General features: G+C 42.6%; 1 protein-coding gene across 3 annotated transcripts in view; it reads left to right on the top strand.

Moving 5' to 3' along the window:
* Positions 1-25,106, top strand: part of CHAC2 (ChaC glutathione specific gamma-glutamylcyclotransferase 2) — a 307,511-nt gene that overhangs the window by 138,658 nt on the left and 143,747 nt on the right. For 2 of the 3 annotated variants that reach the window (XM_069608364.1, XM_069608365.1), the window contains exon 2: positions 1,920-1,955. The exons of the other annotated variant lie outside the window; for it this stretch is intronic. In XM_069608364.1, the coding sequence (XP_069464465.1) occupies positions 1,920-1,955 (36 nt within the window). The remainder of the gene's footprint in view (positions 1-1,919; positions 1,956-25,106) is intronic. 3 annotated transcript variants of the gene reach the window in all.

Genomic DNA, 25,106 nt, shown 5'->3' with positions numbered 1-25,106 from the left:
CACCTTGGCATGCTTATTATTCTCTATTCAAGGTGCTCTCCCTTTTGGCCTTTCCTGCTGCTTGATTTGTAATCATTATAGTACCTCTCATTTGGGTTTCTGATCACTTGTTCTCTTCTTCCCAGGTTGTCTGGAGGTTCAGGGACACCTTTCCTATTCTTTTGCTGTTACTGTTGGCATGTTTACATTTTTTTCCTTTTTCTTGGTTTTCTTTCCACCAAAATCTTAAGATTTTAGGTAGATTTCAAGCAATTTCTCCATTGGCTATCTAGCTTTCTAATATATTTTAAAGCTGAGCACTTTAATAGCAGCTAAGAAAACGGTCTGATCAGTAACTCTGGATCCTGTCTGTAAATGTAATCTATATGTTAAAAGTATAGTAAACCCAAAACACTTCCTAAACTTTCACTGAACAGGATAAAGAAAAGCGTGCTACTCTTATATTACATTAAAACATCCTTTCAAACTGTAAAAGAAATGGAATAAAGCATATGTGGGCATTACCAATGATCCAGAGAGCAGTTTAAAAATCAGAACTGTTATTTCAGCATAATTTTTAATGCAAGGTAGAACCCTAAAGTAGACCCTCCAAAATAAGATATAGAAAGATTTGCCCTTTATAGGCCTTGCTACCAATTCCACAACAGAAAGATGGAAGTAATATACAATTGTCCGACCTGAAAATCACCACTATTGGCTGCTTCTGTTGGTTTATACCCATTTTCACAGTTTCATCTTGCTATGTTTCATAACAGAGGCTTTACAGTATAAACCGTTCGCTCGATCACTGAAGGCATTTTCATTATTTCTCTTGCGTATGATTTACAGCTATTAGAAGGCCTAATTAACATACAATTTCTAGGGTAGATGCAATTGTCATGCAAGAGTCAATTTCCCAAGTCCCTTTTTAATTAATCAACATGAATCAAGTTGTGCATTGCATCCCACTTATTATTATTCCACTCTAGGGTTTTTGGTACAGTTGATTTGCAGGCCCTATAATCTGTAGTGGCACCAAAAATCTCACTTTTACAAACTTTTCAAAGGTTAATGATATTTAATGACGCAACACAAACCGCAAGGATCATCCATGTTTGAGCATTCCTGCTAGCTTTCAGTCTGAATAGTCTGGCCTCGAAGGGCAATCAGATGGCCACTTGATTAGACCTTAGATTCAGATATCTTGGACATTTTGTGAAAGAATATTTTCCATTGTTAGAATAGCACAGAACTGAAAATCCTGTAAAAGATTAGTCTTTATAACAAAATGTGGGAATTGTCTGAGGTTTTTTAGCAGATGTATTATTTTGAAATAGAAATTAGTTTGATAAACGATTCTACCTGTGCATATTTAACTAAATATAATGTATCCAAGTGCTTATGTTCCAGTTTTAACCTTTCGTTTTGGAAAGATGTAAATATATGGAACTTAGAAATTGAAATATTTGGTCGTGCCATTTAAGTGAGGACAGAGTCCTTAACTTTATGTTGCAATTTAAAAAAAAATATATTAATTTCTATTATTTAAAAACCTATCACTTGAAGATGTTAATCTATTGTAAGTCTCCCAATTATTCTCCTACCACAAGAAAGTCCATCTGCCATGACCTTACCACAAAACATGAGTCTTGGGCATTTGAATCTACTCACGTAAATGGCAGCATAAAGAGGACAACATCAATTTGGGGGAAATACTCATTAGTAGATCTAAAAAATGATCATAATATCATTGTCCAATCCTTAAGGTAGAGTTATACAAGCCTATGATTGTGTTAATGAACAGCAGCATATGCAATAGACTCTTTGGATGTATTTTCCAGTTGTGCTGCTTATTAATTCGTCTTGAAATTCGCGATTACCGAAACTGACCTGTGCATGTGTGTGAATGTAATACTTTACTGTTCTATTTGTTTCCTTAGCCTGGAAGAGTTGTGACGCTTGTTGAAGACCCCGAGGTGAAGTTTGCAATTTTGCACTTATTTATGTTATATGTTTGCACTTACGCATTAAGGTAAAAAATACAAACGCATTGGATTTCACGGCAGTCATAATTTCTAAAATGAAAAAGGGGTGTTCTAGCACGAAGAGAAAACCCATTGCAATGTTTCCATATTTATTTTAAAACTGAGCGGACAGCTGTTTAATTGGACATCATCCTGATTGGCTAGAAATAGATTCTGACAGCACCCATTTAGCAGTCGTATTGCCCTCCCAATGCAAAGGCTGTAAACCACAAATGGCTCTGTACTGAGAATAAACATGCTTTGCAGCCATGTGTTGGTGTTTGAAAATAGAATGGAAAACTTTGAAATACGATTGTTTTCAAACTTCATAGAGGTTTACAGAGAACCTTAAACATTTTGGTTGTCGAGAATGATTGATGCATTTGGCATTCATTCCTGTGGAAATGCTGAAGGATTCTTTTTTCATTTCCAGACGTAGGGTCTCAAACAGAGTTTGAAGCTAAAACTCAAGCATCTGCAACAACTTTAGTTCGCCTATAAATAAGACTTCAGTTACATACCCCATATTGCAAAGCCCAGAAGTACGCAACAATTACCCACAGTCTGCAACTAAGACTATATTCTGTATTATATTATAAATAATCAATTTCACCAATATTGCGACTTAAGTGTTCTTTATTTCCTTGCGAATGAGCAGCTAATGCATCGGTTCCAAAACCTCAAAGGTTCACGTTATTAAACGATTTCAGTTGGGAGGCCAAACTCTCACTTTGCATGGTAGTGTAACTCAAGGAGTCCAGTGGTATAAGGAAAAGAATCCCCTTTATGTTGACAAAGTAAATAAGAAACTTAAGTTTGCTTTGATCTATGTAGCTGTGAGACCTAGTGAAGTCTGCGATGGACATAAAATCAGACGTGTGGCAATCTTGAGAAGCAGTTCGAAAACGGATTTGTGACTTCTGTCTTACCATAATGCATGACACACACCTTTTTAAATATGAATTTTGAAAACATCAACCACCTTCAGCCACCTAAATATATGTTGTGGTCATTTTTCTGTTTAGGCACTCTGTAGAAAAGCAGAGCCACTGCCATGCCTTTTTTGTGTAGGTCCAGCCTATTTAGCTCCACTAGCATCATAATAGCTTGCCAGAAAGTTCCTCCGGACAGCCTATGGTTTTCAGCAGTTTATAGGGAGCCACTGAAAGCAGTTGGCTCCACTGAAGCATGGACTGCCTGAAATGGCAGAGGTTTACCTTGTTGGATGCATTTTCTGTCAGTACCGAAGACTTCATCACTCCTAGCGCCTAGTGACATTTCTTGCCTGGAATTATTATTGTATTGAGCAAGGTCCTAGCTTCGGGAAGCAACAGAGCGGTTTACAAAGAAGGAATTCAGACGAGTTCTAAGGCTTCGGTAAAATGAGGTAGGGCTTCCTCTTACAAGTTTGTATCCGCATGTTCAGGCCTCCTTTCAAGGGTATATTCCGTTGTTCCTTAGGTGCAGTGGTTCAACTATTAGCTGATAAGAGCCACAGCCAACCCATTACCAGTTCTAATGGGCATAGCCTCAGGGGGGAGGGGTCCAAGTGAAGGGCTGCCCATTAGGCAGAAATAAATGGATGGTGACATTTGTGGGAGCACCTTTTTCTCCAGTAACCCTTTTATGTTAAAAGTTCCAAACTTTCCTTATACATATTAAATCCACAACACACTGGATTGGTTAATTTGTGAAGGAAAGCTAAGACTAACTTTCAAAGCGGTTTGCTTATATGCCACCCATTTATTTTCTCCAGAACAGCATAATGCCACATAATGCATGAAGGCAAGCTTTTCCAAACACTGAAAAAAGCAGACAACTGTATCTGATAGTAAGACATCTGAAGTGGTCCCATGTCTGTGTGAACAGCACATCCAGTCCAGCCCATTATACAATTATGATGAGTTTGTAAGTGCTGGCCATGTTCGACAAGGGCTTTTACCAGAGGTGTAAACTGGGTAGGGCCTGAGCAGGCAAGGCCCATTCAAAATCTGTAAATGCCCACTCAGCATCGCTGTATGGGCATTTTTAGATGTTAATATCCCTACAGTGACCCCAACTGAGTTGGCTGTATGCCCCACTTGTTGGGCAATCCTTTCTATGCCTCTGGCTTTTACTCTGAGGTGGAGACACCCTCGTACTGATTCTCTGGACACTCGTCATACTCTGTGGCCCTGCTCCCTGTGCTCGGGCAAGCTCTGCCCTGGGACTTCCACTTGGTGGGAAAGGACCTGGTCCACTCACACAAATCACCCAGGGGATCTTAATTTGTGTGGACACTGTCTGACTGGCACATGGCTACCCACTTCAAATGCTTCCTCCTTCAACTAACTTGTCTCCCACTCACTACTGTCTCTCAAAGGAGACCGTCCTGAGTGCTACAGCAAGCAATTTATTTATTTATTTATTTATTTTAAGAAAACCCACAAGCAGATATCTAGTGTGGGGTTATCTGGTGATTCTCCATCTCACACTCTAATTTTACCAGATAATCCAACGTTTTTGAAAAACAAAACCAATCCTAATTGGTCCCCTTGCCCGTCTGTTCCAATCTTCCAATCAATGATGGAATGTCAATGGGCTACAAGTGCAAGGAGTACCTGTTGACCAATAAGTCCTACTAAGGGAGTTACTCTGGGTGGCATGTGAAGGACAGTCCATTCATACTATAATCCTCCCCTAATGTCAGGGAGGAGGTTCTCTAACCAATGAAGTCTCAGTTTCCCAGCTCGCTGCACCATTTCTTGACTTTCCTCAGCATACCGAAGGGTGGTGTTGGCTGATGGAGATTTTCTCATTGATGGATCTCCTGCCCCCAGCTCGGGTAGTTCTCTGGTACAGTTATGTCCTTCATGGAGCCCCATCTCATGTTTTAGGTACAGGAGACACCGAGTTCTTGGGATATTGGCAATGTTGATCAGAGGGGTTCTCTCAATGAGAGAATTAGAAGAGCATTCAGGAGTGCTCATCTTCCACCACCAGCCTTGGCTCCCAGGAGTTACGAAGAACTTGTCATCTGCCGTTTGCCATCTCTATCTAAGTATTTGCATAGCAAGTAATACACAGTTTACATGGCCTGCCTGCCTGAAAACAAGGCCGGGTAATAACATCTTGAAGGATACCTCATCTCCCCACCCCTCCGCCCACCCTAACACATTCAACTGTAAAACACTCTCCCCGACCCCTAGTCAACATAGTAACGATTATTGTGACAGTGTTAATAATACACACACTTCGTTCTCTGATGCATAATATTAACGTTTAATTTTCCCCTAATAAATGCTGGACTGGTCGCGGTCTGTAGTAATTTGTATGGCTATATGGCCCCCACAGTAATTTAGAACATAGTAGACTTGGAACTGCCATTCATTTCTTTCCTATTCGAATAGGGGGTTTAGTTCTAGTAGAGGATGGCAGTTTATAGAAAGTAAGCCTTTTTTGGGATGTAGTGCTAGAAATATTTCTTATCTCAAACCGTGCCCAAGTCTTTTTCTCGAATTGGTGTTATTCCTTGATGTAATAGTAATTCTTTTATCAACACTGAAAGAATGAAACTCCAGGTCAGACCTACTAAGAATCATACTTGTTTGTGGAGATCACATACATCTCTGCAGCATTCCCTGTACTAACTGAACAATGTTGCCAATAATGCCTTGTTTGTTGGATATATCGGAGTGCATTGTACTAATCAATTGCTAAATGATATGTAGAACTATGTTTTTATTCCAAGAAGTATGTCGTCAATAACTAAAGACTAATTCAGGGGAGTACTCATTTTAGCATTTACAAACTTGTTTTTGATTACGTTGTGCAGTGTGCAATAGAGCACGCCAAAATGCATTTCTAATCAGTGTACTTTGCCTTCTATTCCCTTTGCAGATACGTTTCAGAAAGAATCCTACTTAAAGAATAACTTATTTTTCTTAATGTGTACTCGGAAAGATAGCGAATATACTATTGGGGTGACTACCCAGGTAGTTCGATGTTTTGCAAGTAACCTTTATTTGACTGAAGGTTACTTGTTTAGCTTTTGAAAGAAAACTATGTATGCAGAAATTATTAGAATATGGTGTAAAATTAAGGCTGTGATGCGATTGGATGTAGTCTACGGCCTGAATTACAAACAATAGAACAAGGGTATTGCTAAATAACCTAATAACCGCTAAAATACCAGCTTCACCACTTGGCCAAACTAAGCCATCCTCTTCAAATCACTTACAACACTTTGCCTTATTTCCCTTTGCTGCCCATAGTGGAATCCCCTAGAAGTAATTGGTCAATGCACTAAATAAAAACACTCACGAGTGCACGCTTTGATAGATCAGTGTTGTTCAATTATACTAATTATACTATTGCCAATTTATAGTGCATACATCATACCCTGGCTCTTAATCTCTCCTGGCAATGCCACATTGTGAGCAGTGGTTCTCTCCTCATAGATAAGCATATTAAATAATGCTGAATTGCTTGGTAGGTGGATATGGGGCCACAGGGCGGACAGGATTTGGAGGGTGCCATGCAGCACTCTTGAGTAAGAGCCACGAAAGGATGGGTATATGAAAGATATACTCTGCAAACATAGACAATAACATTAGAAGATATGAGGGCACATCAATCATAGTAAGGTATATTTTTTGTCAGTTCAAAGGTATGTAATAAAATGCCTTTCCCGACTTTTGATTCCGTCTCGCCAATGATTTACAATCATTATTGGGGAAAATCTTAGCCCCCGACCTCTCTGTGCAGACCAAAATTAGAGTTTGCTACAACCATGCCAGGTCTGCTCTGCTCTGCTCTTTTGGCCGAAGACTGTCCATTGTACATTGCATTTTGTAGCAGTTTCTCCAAACGTCCTGTAGTTACAGTTTTAAAGATGGTGCATCTAATAGTTGGAAGAGACCCACTAGCAGAACAAATTACTCTGGCAATGTTCTTTGTGAGTAGTATCTCCTAATCATAGCAGTCCTCCTATACCTCTGCTCTGAGGAATGTGGAAGCTTGGATGGGGCTCTTTGGCCTGAAAGGCCCTATGGATGGTGATCGCTGACAGTTTTCTTGCCCATTTTTTTTATAACAAACTTGGTTCAAGGGGCACTGTGAGGCTCTTTTCCATACCATAGTACCCCTGAATTGTGCTATTTCATGGCTTAGTCATGCTTGCATATGCAGAGTTGGTGTAGGCTGAATGACCCAAACGATAAAAACAAACTCAAATGGGCCAAATCATCGATGCAACGCCTTGTAAGAAAAACGAAGTTGCATTACATGCAACAGTATCGGACTGTCCCCCAGAACAGAACTAACACAGAGCTCGCCCCATCCAAAGAAGGTACATCTTTTATAGTGGAAAACAGCAATTAACAAAACTATGCATGATAAATATTACAACACCTATACACAATTCTAATTTTATACCAGACCCTGTGGCACTCACAAACAGCTACCTGACCTTGTATATAGATTTATTGGCATCGCCTCTGCTCCTTCTGTCCCAAATCACAGTACAACCCCAGTAGCCCCCCGCCCCGCTCCCCCCGATATGTCTCTGGGAACCCAGGTGCCCATGAATTATGTGATCGGGGCACAACACTCATGTTTGAATTTTGCGTATTTATTGATCCCTAGAGTGCAGGGCCTGCAGTTCAAAAAGGATGACCGCTCTTCAGGTGAGAGCAGTAGAGCTCTAAATCTTCACCCGGCCTCTTGGCATCACAGAATCCCATGCCCTGCTCCCGTGAATTCACCCTTCATCAGAGGCATCCCTACCCTTCGTCCTTGGACCCATCATTCCATTCCCAGTTCCTCCGACGTCTGCAGCTGGACTCTGTTAACTGTAATGGACACAGCACGGGTGCCTGTGGCCTTGACATAACTTCTCTCTAGGGGGAATGAAGGGGGACTTGTCTCAGGAGCAACTGAACTTAGCTGCAGCTCCACGTGGGGCCTGTTTCTCATACTTTCATAAATGCATCCTGTAATATGTTCTAAAATCCAACATTTTTATTTTTTATTTTTTTGAGGCAAGTTCTCTTTCCTTTCTTGCTTGCAATAAGTCGGCAGATTTTGTTAGTCAAATGCAGACTAGATGAACATAGATTTACCAAGGCTTTGCTTTATTCCCCCAGTCTCTTCAAAAATGTTCATAGAAGGACTTGACTGATTCTTAGACGGGGAGATGCTAGATTTCAAGCATTTCTTATTTGTGTGGGATATACATCTTTGGTTGGATTGCCTTGAATGGCCTGTGGCAAATGTTTAAAGATTTTTTAAAGGACAGGATTCTGGCTGCCTTTCTGGTCTGTTACTCATGCTAAAGGACATTGTTTACATCCAGTGTTTTTTCCAGTGTTTTTTATTAGCGATCTTATATTGTTTCATGATACACTACAAAGGTCCTGGTCTGATCATTTCATTAGATCATGTATGATGGCACACCCATTGCCTTATGGTCCAAGGATGAACTAAAACTGGAGTTCCTCCTTTTTTTAAAAAAAAGAAACCAGGTGTTATTGAACCAACTTAAATATAAACTAATTAAGAGTACAGTGTATTTGGATTCACCTTGAGTAAAGCTTCTGGATTCCCTATTAATATCTTTCATCAACTTTGGGATATTGTGTCTTTACAAAAAATCAGTTGATGCAACTCATCCTCGTTAGTTGACCCCCAAACAGAGAGAGAGCTAAACAATAATTTATTAAATCTGAACGATATTGGAAAAATATGACCTCTTTGGATTCTTTAGCAAAGTTTGAATTGCTCTGTACATGCAATTTTTGAGGTAAAAAACCTTTTGCACAATGAAGTTGACAAAGTTTACCCCGAAAGACCTTTCTTGTAATTGTCATTCTTAAAGCCACCCCAAGCACAATCACTTGCTCTTTTCTTTCATGAGTGTCCTATTTCCCTATTTAAGCACTTCACATCAATTACAGCTATTCAATCTAATATTTTAGCCCGAAAGATGGGATCCAATGCATGGATGGTTCGCTCAAATGCCCCTTTGATTAATTCAGCAGAACGCCCATCTGTAATTCAATACGTCTTCCGAGTGGTATCTTCATGTGAGATAATCTTAATGTAAAAACTGTGCTCTACCCCTTTCCCTGAAAAGTCTTTACTGGCTATTGCTGCTAAATATATGACTGAGTGAATTATGCAACATATACCCACATTTAATAATAAATCACCAAGTGAATTTTTAGTCCCAATCTCTTTGAAATCTTGAATGATTCAATCATCGATATACTGTTAAAGCCATTCTGTATCCTTTTGGTTTTGAATAACTACTGTTCAGTGGCCGGCCTTGGCTCTCAAAAGTACTCTAGCAATTTATTACATCCCAACTCCAACAATTTACAGCAATACATGTCTTGCTAGATGAGTATCGATTCGGTTCTGATTCCGGTATTGGATGAATTCTTAAAAAAATGCAGACAAGGAAGTTTAGACTTTGTCGGTAATGCTGTTCTTATCCCCTGCGTTTGAAATGGTGGAGTATAAGATACCTCTGTCAGGATTGGCTACCTGACATAATATCTGATTATGCCCTGGAATGGATCCGCTACTTTCCAAATGAAAATGTGTAAACATATCAAGTTGGGCCCTTTTTATTTGGTGCCCAAAGATGCCGGTGAGCTTTGGAGCTGATATATTCCTCAAATGTGGGGTCATAGGAAACCCAAGTTTATTTTGTAAGTTAACTGCTCTGACACTGAATTGGGAAGCCTTCTTCGCTGCCTTGATGAAGAGCATTGGTTGTTGTATGATGGTCGGCAGCTGAATCCTAATAAAATCGAGATTATCCTCCTGGGCCTAAAGACAAAATGTTGTTGCCCTTTGTGACTGTGCCCTCCCACTGTACATTTTGGAATGCCACTCGTTTTGTAACCAAAGTTCGAATCCTGGTTTTTACTGGCATATTACTAACAACATGACCTTGACATGAGTTTTTAAAATAAGAACAGCTGAAAGCATCACTTTATAAACTCTTTACTTCCCAGGATTATACGATATGTTGCCAACAAATATTCTGCATTTGGTTGCCTGATTTATTGTAATTAGCTGTATTTAGGAATCTCTGAATTTCAGGTCACCCAATTGCAAGATGCATTAGAAACATGGTCACTCCAAGCTTTGTTGAAAAAAGTGTCCAGTAGCAAAAAACACCTCTACGTGTGCCAAAGATTCTAACAACTGGATTGCCTCACTGTTAAAGCAAATGATGTTTCTGGAACCTTGATACAAGACCCCTTTTCATTAGCCTACCATTTACCAGGCGAAAAAGTCAAAAATGTACCAGTGATTCTTGGGCAGACTGACAGCACACTCATTGCTTGAATTGTCTGACAAGAGCATGATTAACCAGCTATCATCCTGGCCAAAGCAGAACATTGAATGTCTGGTCCTTATGGGAGTCTGTGACACAATGGCTAAACACGGTTCAAAATTACAATTCTTATTAAAATTAAGATCTATCATGATGGGCCTGCTTGCGTCGCCTTTTGCGTTTATGATCTTAAGGTTGTACGTCACACGGAAGTATGGTACTGTCACTGCTGAGGTGTTTTGAGCAATTTGTGGGGGAGGGTAGAGGGAACATAACTCAGACTTTAAGCTTGTGTAAGCTCCTATTAATATATTGCAATTAGTGATGCATGGGGAAGGTGGTATCCGGCAAGTTTTACTGAGCTGGGCGTGAGATCCGTGCAGCACAGAGCTCCATGGAACAGCTGAAGGGAGTGTCATGAGGGTTGGGACCCGGGGTCTGATTCTTCCCGCCCTATGTTTGCTGTCGGTGTTCTTCCATAGAACCGCCAGTGGGAAGCTGGGATGCACATTACAGGGGACAAGCATGTGGAGCAGTATTGCTGGCGCTTTATGCCGCATGCCTGCCTGGTTCCCCAGGGAACAAATGCTTGTAGCCCCAATGGTATCAGTAGGAGCATTTGCAGGGGCACCAGCTTGGGCAGTATAGCCCCTACACCTGCGTCTGATAGTTTCATGGACCAAGGAAGAATGGATGGGAAGGATGATGGCACCTGGGGAGAGGCAGAGCGTTTTGGACTGGTGAGAGCATTTGAGCTTTGTGAGGAGCCCGGAATGAGACTAGGACACAAGGGGTTCATGGTTTTGGTCAAAAACTTTAAAAAAATATATAAAACGGGGTGGGGAAATGCCTCTCTGTCTCTGCACTAGAGATGTTTCCCTACCTAAAACCAAACCTAAGGGTCTGTGATGGTCAGTGTCCAAATCAACTGTCCCACATTCAAAGTACTATTCTGGCACTCGGATTCTTGCAACATGAACTCTTAAGGTGAAGAGAGTAAGGTTTTTGGCATTTAGTGGCTTATAAATGTTCAAAAAGGAAAAATGGGTAACCCCAACACAAGTTCCAGAAGGATAGAGTTCTTTATACCACAGGGTGGTTCCCTTGCCCTGGGTTGCTCTTCCCGCTGTGGTATATTCAAGGATTTCAGTTCCTTGAGTTTTTCTTGATTCACAACACAACTGGTACACAAAACAACTTGGCTCTTAGTCTTGTTAGGATACCTGGTGTACTCTCCTGCCAGCTTTTTTTTTTTTACTCCCTTTTCTCTTTGGTTTCAGACAGCCTTTTGCTTATCCTGATATATCCTTCTCGGGACCCCTTTAAGTGATGTATTTCTTATACACTGTTCAGTTTGTCCTTGCCTGCTATGCTTCTCCACCAGGTCTTTCTCACATAAACGCACTTGCACTTGCTTGGTATACTCTTTAAACGCATTTGCAACTGCCTGGTACTTGCAACTGCCTGATGTACTCTCCTTCCAGGGCTTTTCTCATGTGGGATCTGCACACACTTTCAAATAAGATATTTTTCATTATTTGCTTTATCTAAGACGGTGCCTGTCTGGTACACTATCCTGCCAAGGGTTTTCTTAAATGTGGATTGCATACACACACAGATTTGAAAGACTTTTCTCCTATTTTCCCATTCAACAAACTGTCCCCTGGCCTCTTCTCTTTCCAGCACTTTATTTGCTTCTTTAATGTTTTTGTATGTGGCACGGCTGCCAATACGGCCCAGTGTCCCTGTTTCCCTTTAAAGGGACTCACCGGCTCTTTCTGGCATGTTTTTTCCTTACCATGGCAAGCCAGTGGTTGTCGTTCAGCGTCCCTCCCAGTTTCACTGCCTTTGTTCTTTGGCTTCTCTGTCTCACGCGGTTCCTGCTGGGCTCTTCTGCTTTGTGTCTGGCTTCTCTGAGGTAAACTCTGCCGCTTAACACTTGCGAACGCTGAGGAGTACTGCACTGGCTTCTGGAATTCCTGCAGCTTGTTTTTTCTCATAACAGGTTTTCTTCTCTGCCTCCTTGAGCCACATGGGCCCATGGCACTCTCTGCAGCCCCACGGTCTCCCGGTCCATACCAAGACAAGCAGCGTTCTCCTTTCAGCAGTGCACCCCACTCAGCGGAGGCTGCTGTTTAAATCTCCCGGCTAAAGTTATGCATGCACAACAACTAGAGTGCAGCCTGTACTATTGGTCTTTTCCACTCTGCATTACTCGGCTCATCGTCCTCATCTCAGTATCTTTGTAGTTATGGGAATGTAGTCCATTCTTGATACTTCATGGACAAGGTTTAAGTAAGTGTTCGTTTTTTTCTTTTTTTTTAATTGTATTTTTATTTACATTTTCAAATGGACATCTTTACTCCCCCTCCCACTTGCCCCTTCCCAACACCGGGCAGAGTCAACATTACATTTTGCAATTGTTCAAATAGGCAACAAATATTCTGCTTACGACATATTCAGTATCCTTGGGTTATGTGGACACCATTGTTGTACACAGTCACCATTCAGAAAGTCAGTCCAAAACCACTGCCCGCTCAATTTTTCCTGTTCCCCCTGGAGGTTGTATGTCATCCACTACAATGCGATTAACCCCCACAGTTTAACCACTCTCTTATCCCTGGCGATTATGTTCTGTTTGCAAGCGCTTGCAATAACCATCCATGCAGCCATTACCATTAAAATTAAAGCTTTGTTTTGGGCCTTAGTGGGTAAACAATTCTCTGGATCAAACAAGCCACATATCCATTCCCTAAGTGCCCATATTACTATGGGGAAAGTCTACAGTTGTATCTAGTTCGGGGCTTCTTCCTAGAACTTCTTCAAAACTGGGCAATCCCACCATATATGTCGCCAATCCAGTGGTCGAAGTGAGCGGGAGCGGTGCTCCTGTACTTTTTTAAATTACCTTTTACAGCTCCTATACTTTTTATTTTAAAAAGAAACCGTTCAGGAATGGTTTCGTTTTAAAATAAAAGTGTAGGAAGAAGTTGAAGCTTGCACTTTCAGTGCACTGCACTGAACATTCCCTTAAACGGCAGGTGCAAGTGTTTGGGGGGGTTGTATTGTGTGTGGGAGGGGCGTGGTGATGGGGTTTGTGGGGAGTGGGTGCAGGCCAGCAGGGAACATAGTTCCATTACTTCTTTTCGTACACTTCGACCACTGCGCCAATCCCCATTCATTCAACATCCTCCAACATTTATCCGTAGTAGTCGGGAACATTTTATGTAATTTTTCAGTGGTATAACACCATTGATGCATAATCCTATACCATGCTTCCCTTATCTGAATAGACCTTGACAACGTGGGGATGTTTTTCCATAAATGTTCCCAATGATTTCTCAGGAGGTCTATCCCTAGGGTCGTTTCCCATTTGTGAATATATCCCCAGGCCTGTCCCCTCCCCTCTCTTCTTCCATCAGTATCGAGTACAATTTAGACACCGTTTGTCTATTCCCTGTATGTGTAGTAATACATTTGTAAAATGTGGTGAGTGCTCTCCCCGCTGCGGCTCGCCCCCTGACCCAGCTAATCAATTTCTCAGTTGATAATATTACAAGTTATCTTTTTCCAAAAGGCCTACTAGCTGTTTGCAATCCTTGAACAAATAAACGTCCCCTCCCTGCATCATGTTGCGCATCTTTATACATCCTACTTTCCGCCATTGTTTAAACTTTCCCTGTATAGATTTACAGATTCCCAAATAGCAGAGTAAATGGAGATGGGTGTGTGGACAAAGCTCTATTCGCTGATCCCATATATCAAATACCACTGCAAGTATCTGGCTAGCCTGCGTATTTCAAGTCCTATTTTGTCTGTACAGCATAACACCCCCTCCAGCGGGCATCCAGCCACTGCCCTATCCATTTTTACCCATGGTTTCTTGGTATCCCAGATAAACCATCCCCGGAGTTCCCCAATATAAATCCAGATTGGTCTTTATGTATCAATTCCGGTAGAATCAGCGCTAATCTCTCCACCAATATGCATTTAAACAATTTTGTATCGTATTCAATAAGGTGATGGGTCTATATGACCCACATTTCATCGGTCTTTCCCTCGTTTACCAAAAACCACCATCTTCGCCTCTGACATAGTTGGTGTCACAGCCCCATTTATCACTATGGTATTGAATAGTTCCATTAATTTTGGGGCCAACTGCCTCGCATATTTCTCATAAAAAGCAGCTGGCAACCCATCGGGTCCCAGTGCTTTATTTATTGTTAGCGCTCTTACTGCTGCCACCACCACCTCCTCCTCCTCACTAATAATCCGATCTAGATCCTCTCACTCCTCCAACATTATTTTGGGCATATTTATCCCACCTATGTAGTGTTGTATCTCTCGATTTATCAGGGTGACTTGACACGTACAATGATTCATAGAATTGGGGGAAGTTTTTGGTTATTTCCTCAGTTTCAGTTGCTATCAACCCATCTGACTGTGATAATCGCTGTATCAGCTTTGCAGCCTCTATTCCCAATTTATTCGCTTTATTAGCACAAACATAATACCTTTGTTTAGTTATCAGTAAGGATCTCTCTGCTCTGCGAGTCCATAGTATGTTCAGTTGACTATTTAATTCCATCAATTTATTGTACAAAACCCTAACTCTATGATTAGCTATGGCTATTTGGGTATCTCGCACTTGGCCCTCAAGATCCCCTTCTGTCTTTGCCCTCTGTTTCTCCCGCTGGGCTCTGAGTGCAATAAGTTCTCCCTGGATAACCGCTTTAAAAGCATGCCAAGTCCCTTCCGGTGAGACCGATTGATTGCTATTAGTAGTGAAATACTCTTCTATTTTTTCTTATTTCCTCACCCCTACCTTCGTCGTGCAATAATTCCCTTTGGAACGTCCATGCCCACAGCCCCACATGAGGTCCCAAATCTCTTACGTGAACCATTAGAGGGCATGATCCGACAATGATGTAGATCCCACCTCTATTTCTTTTACCCCCCCCCACCCCCCAATTAATTTAGCCGTTGCCCACATATAATATATTCTGGAGATGGACTGATATATATGTGAAAACGTATATATCCCTTTTCGTCCTCCATACATGACGCAATGTAAAATTTTCAAAGCTTTTCTTTAACACCTGTGTGGGTAGTACAGATCCCTTTCCCCCCTCTCCATTCCTGTCTACCTTAGGGTCCCATGCTATATTAAAATCTTCCGTTAGTATTATTTCCCCACTTGCAAAATCCTCCAGCTTACTTACGTCCTCCCGCAAGAATGTCACTTGCCCTGTGTTCGGCGCATACACCGTTGCCAAGGTGATTCGTTTGTGCTCCATTTGCATCAGCAAAAAAATATATATCTTGCCTCCTTGTCCGTTTTTTTTATCGCACCAATGATGCCTGTAATGTGTCCTATCATTACCCTGTTCTAGAAAACATACAGAATGTCCCCACTAGTTTGTCTACCTTCCCAATGTTTCTCCTGCAGCATGATGATATCCACTTTTTCCTTTTAAGTATAGCTTCAACCTTTTCCCGCTTCACATGGGTATTTGATCCCCTAGCATTGTATGATTATGACCTTGAATATATACCATACAGAAAATATTCACTATCATGATCAGATTATTCCCCTGGAGGAATAGTTGCCTTATCCACCAGACATCTGCCCCCAAATCCCCTCCCTACCTACCTCCTTCCCCCCACTCTGAACCCCATCCCAGAACCAGGCCCACGATCCTATGATACCCTTGGGAGATATCCCCCAAGTGAAGGCCCGGACAAATACCTGGGGTCATCCCCACCAAGAAATATCCTACTACCTCCCCTAGATTCCAAGACATCCCCGCCAGCCCTCCGCTCCCGACTTCCCTTAGACTAGCCATAATTATTTACCCACCTCTGTTTCTATTTCATAGTACATTTCTTCTTTTAAGAAGTTCCTTCTCCCTCCTCTTCTGCTCCGCCTCCTTGCCCTTTCCCTTGAGGACCTTTCAAATGTACCACTCTTCCCTGATACCACAGACCAGTCCTATTGTCGCGTACCTCGCTGGGAGGAGGGCCTCGCTTGTCTCTCTGTGCCGCTCTTCTTCCTCGATATTCAGCAATGCCAGTCCTTCCTCACACGTTGTTATACGATGTTGCACCCTCTCCAGGGTAAAAAGCAGCCCAAATGGAAACATCCATTTATACAGGATCTGTCTTGCAATCAAAGCGCGTGTTACTTGACTCCTATCCCTTTTGCTTCTGAAGTGTCACCACGGCACGTCTTGATACTATTGTATGTGCACTTTGTTTACTGCAACATTCCCTTGTGCTCTTGGTGCCAGCAGAATACTCTTTTTATCCATACAAAGTTACCGCAACCAATACATCTCTAGGTCTAGTGCCAGGTTCTCTCCTCCTTGAACCTACCCTATGAACACGATCAATTCAAATGTCTTCCGGTAGTACTTCCGTCAGCAAATTCCCAAAGCATTGTTGAACTGTAGTTTTTAAATCACTTAAACCTTCTAATGCGGATATTAGACCTCTTTGAGCGGTTCTCTAAATCTTCGACTTGTATTTCGAAGTTATGTGAGACTCTCGCAAGTTGGTCTAAAAGCTTGCTGTTCTGCCATACCTCCTCTTATGTCTCTGCAAGACCTAAATCAGTGACATCAGCTCTTTCACCCTGCTCTTTCATTTCTACTTTAACTTCCATCAATGAGGATCTCAACTCTTCTCGTAGTGACATGAATTGTTGCTGAAAGTTATCTGTAAGTTTTCCTTCCATTTCACTTAAGCATTCTTTGAGGTCCTCCTTGTTGAACACCAATTCACCAATTTCCGGGATATCCCTTGTTCCCTCCGCTGTGTCTTTCTTAATGTTTCCTGTTCTTGTATCTCCGTTTTGTTTCCGGCACCGCTTAAGATGTCCTTGCTGTTCAACTTGAAGTTGCTTCCTTCTAGCATGGGTGCCCTTATCTTTAGATTTTGGCATTAGGACACGATTGTCTACACACTCTTGTTTTATTATGTAGTGGTCAGTCTCTTCTGCTACTCCACGATTTTGTTGGGCTAGATACTTTTTCTCAACTGTACATTGTCTTTCCTGTGTTTGCATCAGATTATATTTCTTTTACACCAACCCAGCTTGCTCTTGTCCATCATTTTCACCCACAATTCGGAAGATAGTGCTACATATTTAAATCAGTGGTTATCTGTTTTATGTAATCCTGTCACTTTGTAGTCCCTTTATGTGCTGAGTAAACTGGTGGTCTCTTTCACCACAGATCCCTTTTATTAGCTGTTGCTATCAACCACCAATCTTACATGCCAATATTTACCAATATTTGTTTGAGCCGCTGCTCCTCCTTCTTCCCTGCAGTCTCCTTCACTTTATTAGCAAACCTTTTAATTCTTGTCTCGTCCCCCTCACTGCTAATCTGCACATATGCAATATGCCAATCTGGTGCTAGTCTGTTAATCCACTGCAACTTCTGATTGACCTGAGCTATGTCTGGTGCTGGTAGAATCTTACCTCAAGCACTTGAGCCCCACTGTTGTCTGCTCTTTCCTGATGCTTGGTCACCCGGCTGATTCCAGCTGTTGGTTACACTCCATTACCGTTGGCACCGTCACAAACCTGCCTCACCTTCCCCTTTCCAGTCGCTTGAATCCTTGCTCTTCTGTCTTCACTGTGCGTTGATGTAGCTCACCACCAGCAAATGTACCGAGTGTCTGCTCCTTACCCTTATTGGGGCATTTCTGTCTCCATCCGAGGCTCCGGCCGCTAGGCTTTAGCTCCACCTCCTCCTCTAACCTTTGTGCTGCCTCTAAGCCACCGGGGGAATATTCTTCAGTTTGTTCGTTGTATTCCGTCACTGTGATGCGACGTCCGTCCTATATGTTCCTGCTTGCCACCTGAGGTGTTAAACCTGCGCTGTCCCCCATGCTGAAGCCTCTGGCGGTGTGCACCTTTATCTCCACTCCACTCAATCGAGGGCTACATATCATAGTCACCACATGCCTCGCCATTGGCTCTGCACCTTTTGCAGCATTCTCTGCCCCTGGCGAGCGCCCCTCTTGCACTTGGGCATTTCGCTGATAACGTGCGGACCGCACCTTCTCCCGTGGGATGGAACGGCAACATCGGCAGGGTTTATTTTTTTGTATTTCTATTTTTTTTTTGGCTCCTGTCTGTCTCCTCTTGCCCAGCCCGCACCCGATTCACAGATGGATGGACCGCTAATATTTCAGCCTGGAGCGCACTAAAGGACTTCACGGCCTGATTCACCGGCGGCCATCTTGGAATTCTTCTTTTGGGTTTTTTAAATATATATTTAACAAATAAGAAGAAAACCAAAATAGACAATGTATCAAATTAGAAAACCAACCACAATGAGGAAGAGCTGTAGCAAAGAGGTAGCGACACACATTATCCTTCTTTAAGGTCTAGTCCACTCTGAATGACTTGCAGGCAGAGTCTAAAACAGTGTTTTCATGAGACTTCCACACAGATCATGAGAAAAGGTCTTCTGAATTCTTCCTGGATGGATGAGGGGAGGTGCCATTAAGGCATTGGTTATGGATGGAGTATCCTCAAGAGAGGAAGGGGAATACCATGCTTTGCTCGATGGTGCCCTGCTACTCTCCTGGAGGCTGTCTTTTCCCCCCCCAATTGATCCTCCTTCATAGAGCACCCCCAGGGGCAGTATCAGGCAGTGGCTGCTGTCCCCTGGCCACATGGAGGGAGGTCATTGCCAGGAGAGGAGTGATGACACCATTGCCCATCAATTTTTTGGAGCCCCTTTGTGAGGTAAACGAGTCTGCTTAGGTACAAGCTTTGTCAGTCTGTGCTGTTTGATTTTTATCCAGGTATTCCAGGAAATGTGCCTTTTGTGACTTGCAATATCCCCACCTTGCTCACATGATTTCAAGTGCATCCAGCATGTGTGGCAGAGGTGGTTTACAAAACGATGTCCGCACATTTGGAAAGATTGTGGGAGCCTTTGTGAGCTGTGATATTTGGATTCATGCACATTTTGGCCCTCCTTTTTACTCTGCTTTTAGTACATTCTGTCATGCTAGCCAATGTGTACTGTACAACACAGATTAAGCGGCAATCCAAGTGGCATCAGATACACATACCTCTGGCTCCATCTGCGAGGAACTGCCATCTGGCAAGGGTCCAAACCCTGACTTTTAAAAAAAAAATATTAAATAAAATGAGGCAGGTAGTTCTGTATCTGAAAGGGTAATCTGCTGATAGGGGCAACCTTCTTGTAACATCTATTTAATTAATAAATAGGGGTGGTATAGAATAATAGGAGGCAAGGACATGCAGAGGTAGTCAGCCGAATTACTAGAGCTGATGCTGCAGCCTACGTTGCCTTCTGTGAAGGGGCAGGATCAGTTATTTAAGCTCCACTAAATCTACGAACTCTCCCTTGATAAGAGTGGACTGATATATAGTGGAGGGTGCAGCTTCTTCTGCAAGTCAGTTATCTCAAAACAAGGGAAGGGATAAAGGATGGGTGCAGGGCAGGAGAAGATTGCAAGTAGATGACCTTGTTGACTGTGAGGTCGTGGGAACAAAAGGAGAAAAAAAATCAAGAAGTTTGATAATGAAATTGAAAGAATCCAGGAGTTCCACGGCACAACTATACAGGGGCTGAACAAGATGTTCAACCACCACCTTCTCTGCTTCTCCTGGTACCTCAACTATCTGGCTCAAGGAGAATGTCAGAACCCCATAAATCCCTGCCAAGTCGCTTGAACAAATTAGTAAATTGTTTGGTTATTCACTCTGCCTCACAGTCCCTGGAGGTCGACAAGAAAGAAGAGGGAGAGAGACACGCAGTAAGACGAACACAGGATAGCTGTCTGACCCTTAATTGGTGTCCAGGAAGGTTTGTAAGGGTACAAGAGGAGATGTTTACAGTGCAGGAAATGTTCTACTTAAAGCCATCTGCAAGGGTAAAATAGCCTTGGGTTTGAAAAGGTTTTTGCAATAAAATGATGCTGGGTCCTCTGCCTCCGAGTGGGATCTGTAAATCGAACTCACTCTCCTTAATGCTCCATGCAAATAAGCGTAGTGGGCACATGTACCCCTGATGTGACTGTCTACTGGCATCCCCTAGCAGCTGTCTTGTTGTGGCAACAGGACAGGCTCAAGGGTTGCATATACATTCTATGACAAATCCAGGAAATTCGTCCCTTTGAGCCACACCCTTTGGGATTAGGGAGGTGAGCCCTCTATGCAATGCCCTACCTAGAGGACAGGACAAGTGGGATCCCACTGGGTGTGCCCCCCTACACCCTTATTTCTGAGGACATGGGTTGCCCAAGTAAAGATTTCATCCCACCTACCTTTAATTCTAAATCTTCAATGTGTGTTGGTCACTTGGGAGGGTAGGGGGGTTGAACAGAATAACAATGTACAGGGCCCTTTTAAGTTTGGTGGCTTGGTATCTGACCTGCATTTGTTACCACCTTCGTGCAAGCACCCTGACCAATGGTGTCATCCCTGTTTGCCCAAGGAGGAACCTAAAAAATACCTGGATACCAGCAACAGAAGAGAGAAAAAGCCAAAGAGGGAAATGCAGCCTGCACATCCCCTGCAGACGAGGGAGTCCCTCCCTCACAGGAAAGAACAGAGTGAGGAGCCACGACTTTAACATGATGGGCGAAGATTCCAGAAAGCTCATAGAATGCTGCCACTGGGTGTAGCATCTGATCTGTGAGAGCCCGGGACAGCGAAAGTGGGAGACAGCAAAGCTGCACCAGGACCAGTGGGGAAACATCCAGCCGACGCAACATCTGGAGCCCACTCATCCATGAAGTTGAGAAGCCACCAATAGGAGCAAAACCATCCAGACCGCCAGGTCTGAGGCACGGAACTGCGTTTGCCAGAATTGGACCTTGTTGCTGGAAGAGAGATATGCAACCTCATGTGAAAAGTGGGTGGAGGGTGGCGGGTTGAGTACAGCATGAATCCACAGTCTGTGGTTCTACAAAGCCTATCCCGGGCTGCAAGAGCAAACATCCCACTGTGGGGGTGAAAAAGCAGAGTGACGAAAGGCGGAGAAAGCCATTAGCCCTCGCTGGGCTGTGATTCCAAATATCACTAAAGTGGGCGTGTGAAACAAATTACCAAACAGGGCGGAAGCAACCTGTAGTCCATGGTGGACGGAAAGTAGGAGTACCCCGTAGGGGGTGAAGGGAACAAAGCAACTTCCACAGTAGGGCTGAACCAGCCAGTTGCCCACCTGGAGCTGAGAAATCAGTTTACCCCTCACCCCCTTGAGGAGGTGAGTGAAAGGACACAACAACCAGGGCTGGGCAATTGCATAACCTAGATGAAGCAAACCATTCAAAAAGAATAACCTGTAAACATTGTGAATACCGACCTATCCAGATCCGGAGGAGATTTCCCAAGAGAAGTGATAACGCAAAGACTATTTGAACTATTTAGCAAAGACTTCATTGGCAATCCGAAAGGATAACCGAAGGACATTTTTTTCCTTTGATATTTAACAAGGAACTGGAAGGTATCAGTGGAACTCTTTCAGAAATCAGGACACCAGCCACCACAAAATTCTCCCAGGGGAAATTGCCCGATCCGAAGATAAAGCTTAGGCTTTCCCTTACTTTCCTTTTATAGTGGTAAGGCAGGTAGTAGGTTAGAATAGATTTGTACCAATGACAGTATTTATTTGAGACGTCCCAACGGTTCCATGTCGTTTTACCGACAGGAGTTCCTCTGAAGTAATTTACTTCAAAGGAATTCTTCCGGGAAAAACTGATATATATATATATATATATATATATATATTTTTTTTTTTAAGTTTAGTTTTAAGCCCACCTTTCCATATACTAGTCCTCCTACCCCAAGCCTCTCCCCAACGCTTTTAACCCCTTGCAACCAAACCCCTATATAAATCGATGAGCGTTTTTGGCGGAATTCCTTCAAAGTAAATTGGAATGAATTCCTGTTGGCAAAACGACAGTTTACGATCCCAACAACCACCTGTTTATTTTCTGGCAAAGGGACCCCTTGATAGAAATGGGGTTAGAGAAGATTTTCTTTAATTTCCTCTGGTTTGCCTCATGTCTGACTTGCCACAATTCACAAACACAGCTGCTGTAACCCTAGACAGGAGCAGCTTTTTAACTGTAGACACCTTTTTGGTCCAAAATAACATTGTGTGGCCCCATCTGGGAACCAGTGTTTGAAAGACAGCACTGTCATTACAATGGGCTACTCAAACTGGGTGTGATTACTGGATTCCTTTTGATCTTTGCAGTTGGAGTAAGGGAGCTGAGTTGGAGAAGCCCTGTAGGAAGCTTCAGTCCACAGTGGGGTCCCACCATTTGCAGTTTTGCTAGGGCTCCCAAACTTCCTGTTCCCTCACCACTTCCTGCAGACCAAGCACTGTGGGTATGACATTGGGCAAAGCCTCCTCTTAGTTGGTTCATCTTTGGACTATACACCAAACAGAGTTCCAAGTGAATGGTCCTTCTTTCAATCTGCTCCAAAGCCCTATACCATAGAGGTTAAGACAGAGCGCTCCAAGCAAGAGGTAAGCTCCTCACCCTAATAATCCCTGTGGACCAAGACCGATCTGTTGAGTGAACACTGGAACCAGGATCCTGCTCACTTGAGGTAAAGGAAAACGGCAGGTGCTCTATGATGACCTTCCTGGTGTATACATGAAAAACCAAGGACTCTCCATACTCCTATGGCCCTGGACTTGCCCCCCCCCCTCCAGCAACTGTGAGGCATCCCCAAAGCCTGTCTTTCACCTGGAGTCACTTTTCGAGATTGTTCGACTATGCTTAACTCACTTTGAGCCACTATAGGACTGACGTGTGGTGCTACATTTAGCATGCAAGACTATTTACGACAGTGACCTGCTTTTTCGGGGCTGTCTCGACGCCGACTTGACCAATTTTAATTGATTATCCTGACTGGAATAGACTGCGTGGAAGCTATCGAGTTTGTCTCTACTGCCGACTCAATACAATGGAAGCACTGTATCAACCAGACTGAAACAGCGACTCGATCCACTGGGAACCCTTGCCTTGAATCATCTCAATAGCGACTCATCATTGGTAAGTGCAACTTGACCCTTGCCCGACTGCAGCAAAGCACCCATAATGGTTCCTATCCTGTTGCCTCAAGGAGCGATTTTGCACTGATGGAAGAGCAAATACCAAATCTAAGCAGATTGCTATAAATTCGACTTTGGATCCAATGTCTGTTAAGCTGCCAACACAAAGCCTTGTCATTTTGGCAAGCTGAGACCATTAGGGTAGCCCAGGCAGGCTTAGTCACCGTTGCCAAACAAATGCATAGCTTCTCCTCAGTGCAGGATGGAGCTGAATACATGCACGTTTTTCATGAGATGGCGGTTTGACATGTGGCAAATCAATAATGGTATAAGAATGGCAAATGTATGGAAAGGATAGGGCTTGAGAAAAATTAGAAGAAAAGGCTCAGACTTGAAATGGAGAATTACAAATGGGCAGGGATCACTATATTTTATTAGCTAGCACTGCACGTGTATCAAAAAAGCATCAGGAGGCACTGAAGGGTTTTACAGAGCTTTCCAACGGAGGCAGCAGGAGGGCGGGAGTTGGGGAAAGCATATGGATCATAAAAAATGAAATTATCCCATTGAACAGTAGCCTTGTAGCCAGTGATAGGTTATACCTACTTAAAGAAATTTCAGTGGGAGGAATCGATGGCACAGGAGAGGATCAAGGAGAAATAGAGAAGATGATTCAATGGTGAAATAAATAAAAGAAAAGGTAATTGGAAGAATAGATTGTTATGTAGACTGTTTTAAAGACTGCAATGGATATAATTCTTTGGACCTGGAATGTTTATCATTATAGAATATTTTTTTTTAAATAATCCGTCAATTAAAAGCAAAACAACTTTTGTCTGAGCTCCAACAGTCATATGGAATGTAGCAGTAATAACATGTACTGCCAAAATGACGTTTGCTGTCTACGGTTCTAATATGGATGGTGGGCTACTAGTAATTGGTCTTAATGGAATTGGCATGTTTACCACCTCCTCCTATGGTGGCAGGTGACGTCAGTCTTTCAAAAAACTCTTGGATAAATACTTTAATATTACAACAGATGAGACCTTTTAAACAGTTAATGGAGGTGGTGAATCTAGACTATTTGCAGATGATGAAGTTCTGTTATCTACAACCCCACAGGCTATAAGAAAGGCATTTACTAAATTTCCATCATTGAGCAGTAACATGCATCTAGTGATAAATGCGTCAAAAACAAAGATAATTGTGTGCCATTGGAAAAGTTTTTAAAAACACTACTGCCCTCGATTAGCTCTTACTGGAGTAAAAATAGACCATGTTTCTTTTTATGATTGTTTGGGTGTGCGGTTTAACAAGCACAGGGATTGGACCCCTCCTACTCGGAAAAATACAGCGATTTGTGAAGAGGCGCAAATAAAAATATGGGGATTTAATAATTGCTTCTGCACTAGGGGTTTACTTATCCCAAACTCAATCAACAGTCCTGTATGCAGCAGAAATGTGGGGGCTTCTGAGATGCCAAAACTGAAGGTTGCATAACATATATATATTTTTTTAAACTGATAGGGCTACCTATGTGCACCTTAACCACAGCAGTTCATTTGGAATTGGGTCAATCATGCTTATTTAAAACTGCAATTCTGCATTACGATATGGTCCACAGACAACCGCTTGTGTATAAGGGAGAATTGGAGAATATTCTTGAGAACAACCATACTAAACCACGGGTATTGCTCCAGCATATCAAGACTTTTC

The sequence above is a fragment of the Ambystoma mexicanum genome, chromosome 4q (assembly GCF_040938575.1).
Source record: "Ambystoma mexicanum isolate Mex_15411 chromosome 4q, UKY_AmexF1_1, whole genome shotgun sequence".
NCBI lineage: Eukaryota > Metazoa > Chordata > Amphibia > Caudata > Ambystomatidae > Ambystoma > Ambystoma mexicanum.
Note: the sequence above shows the minus strand (reverse complement) of the source record. Positions and strands in the feature narration are given on the sequence as shown.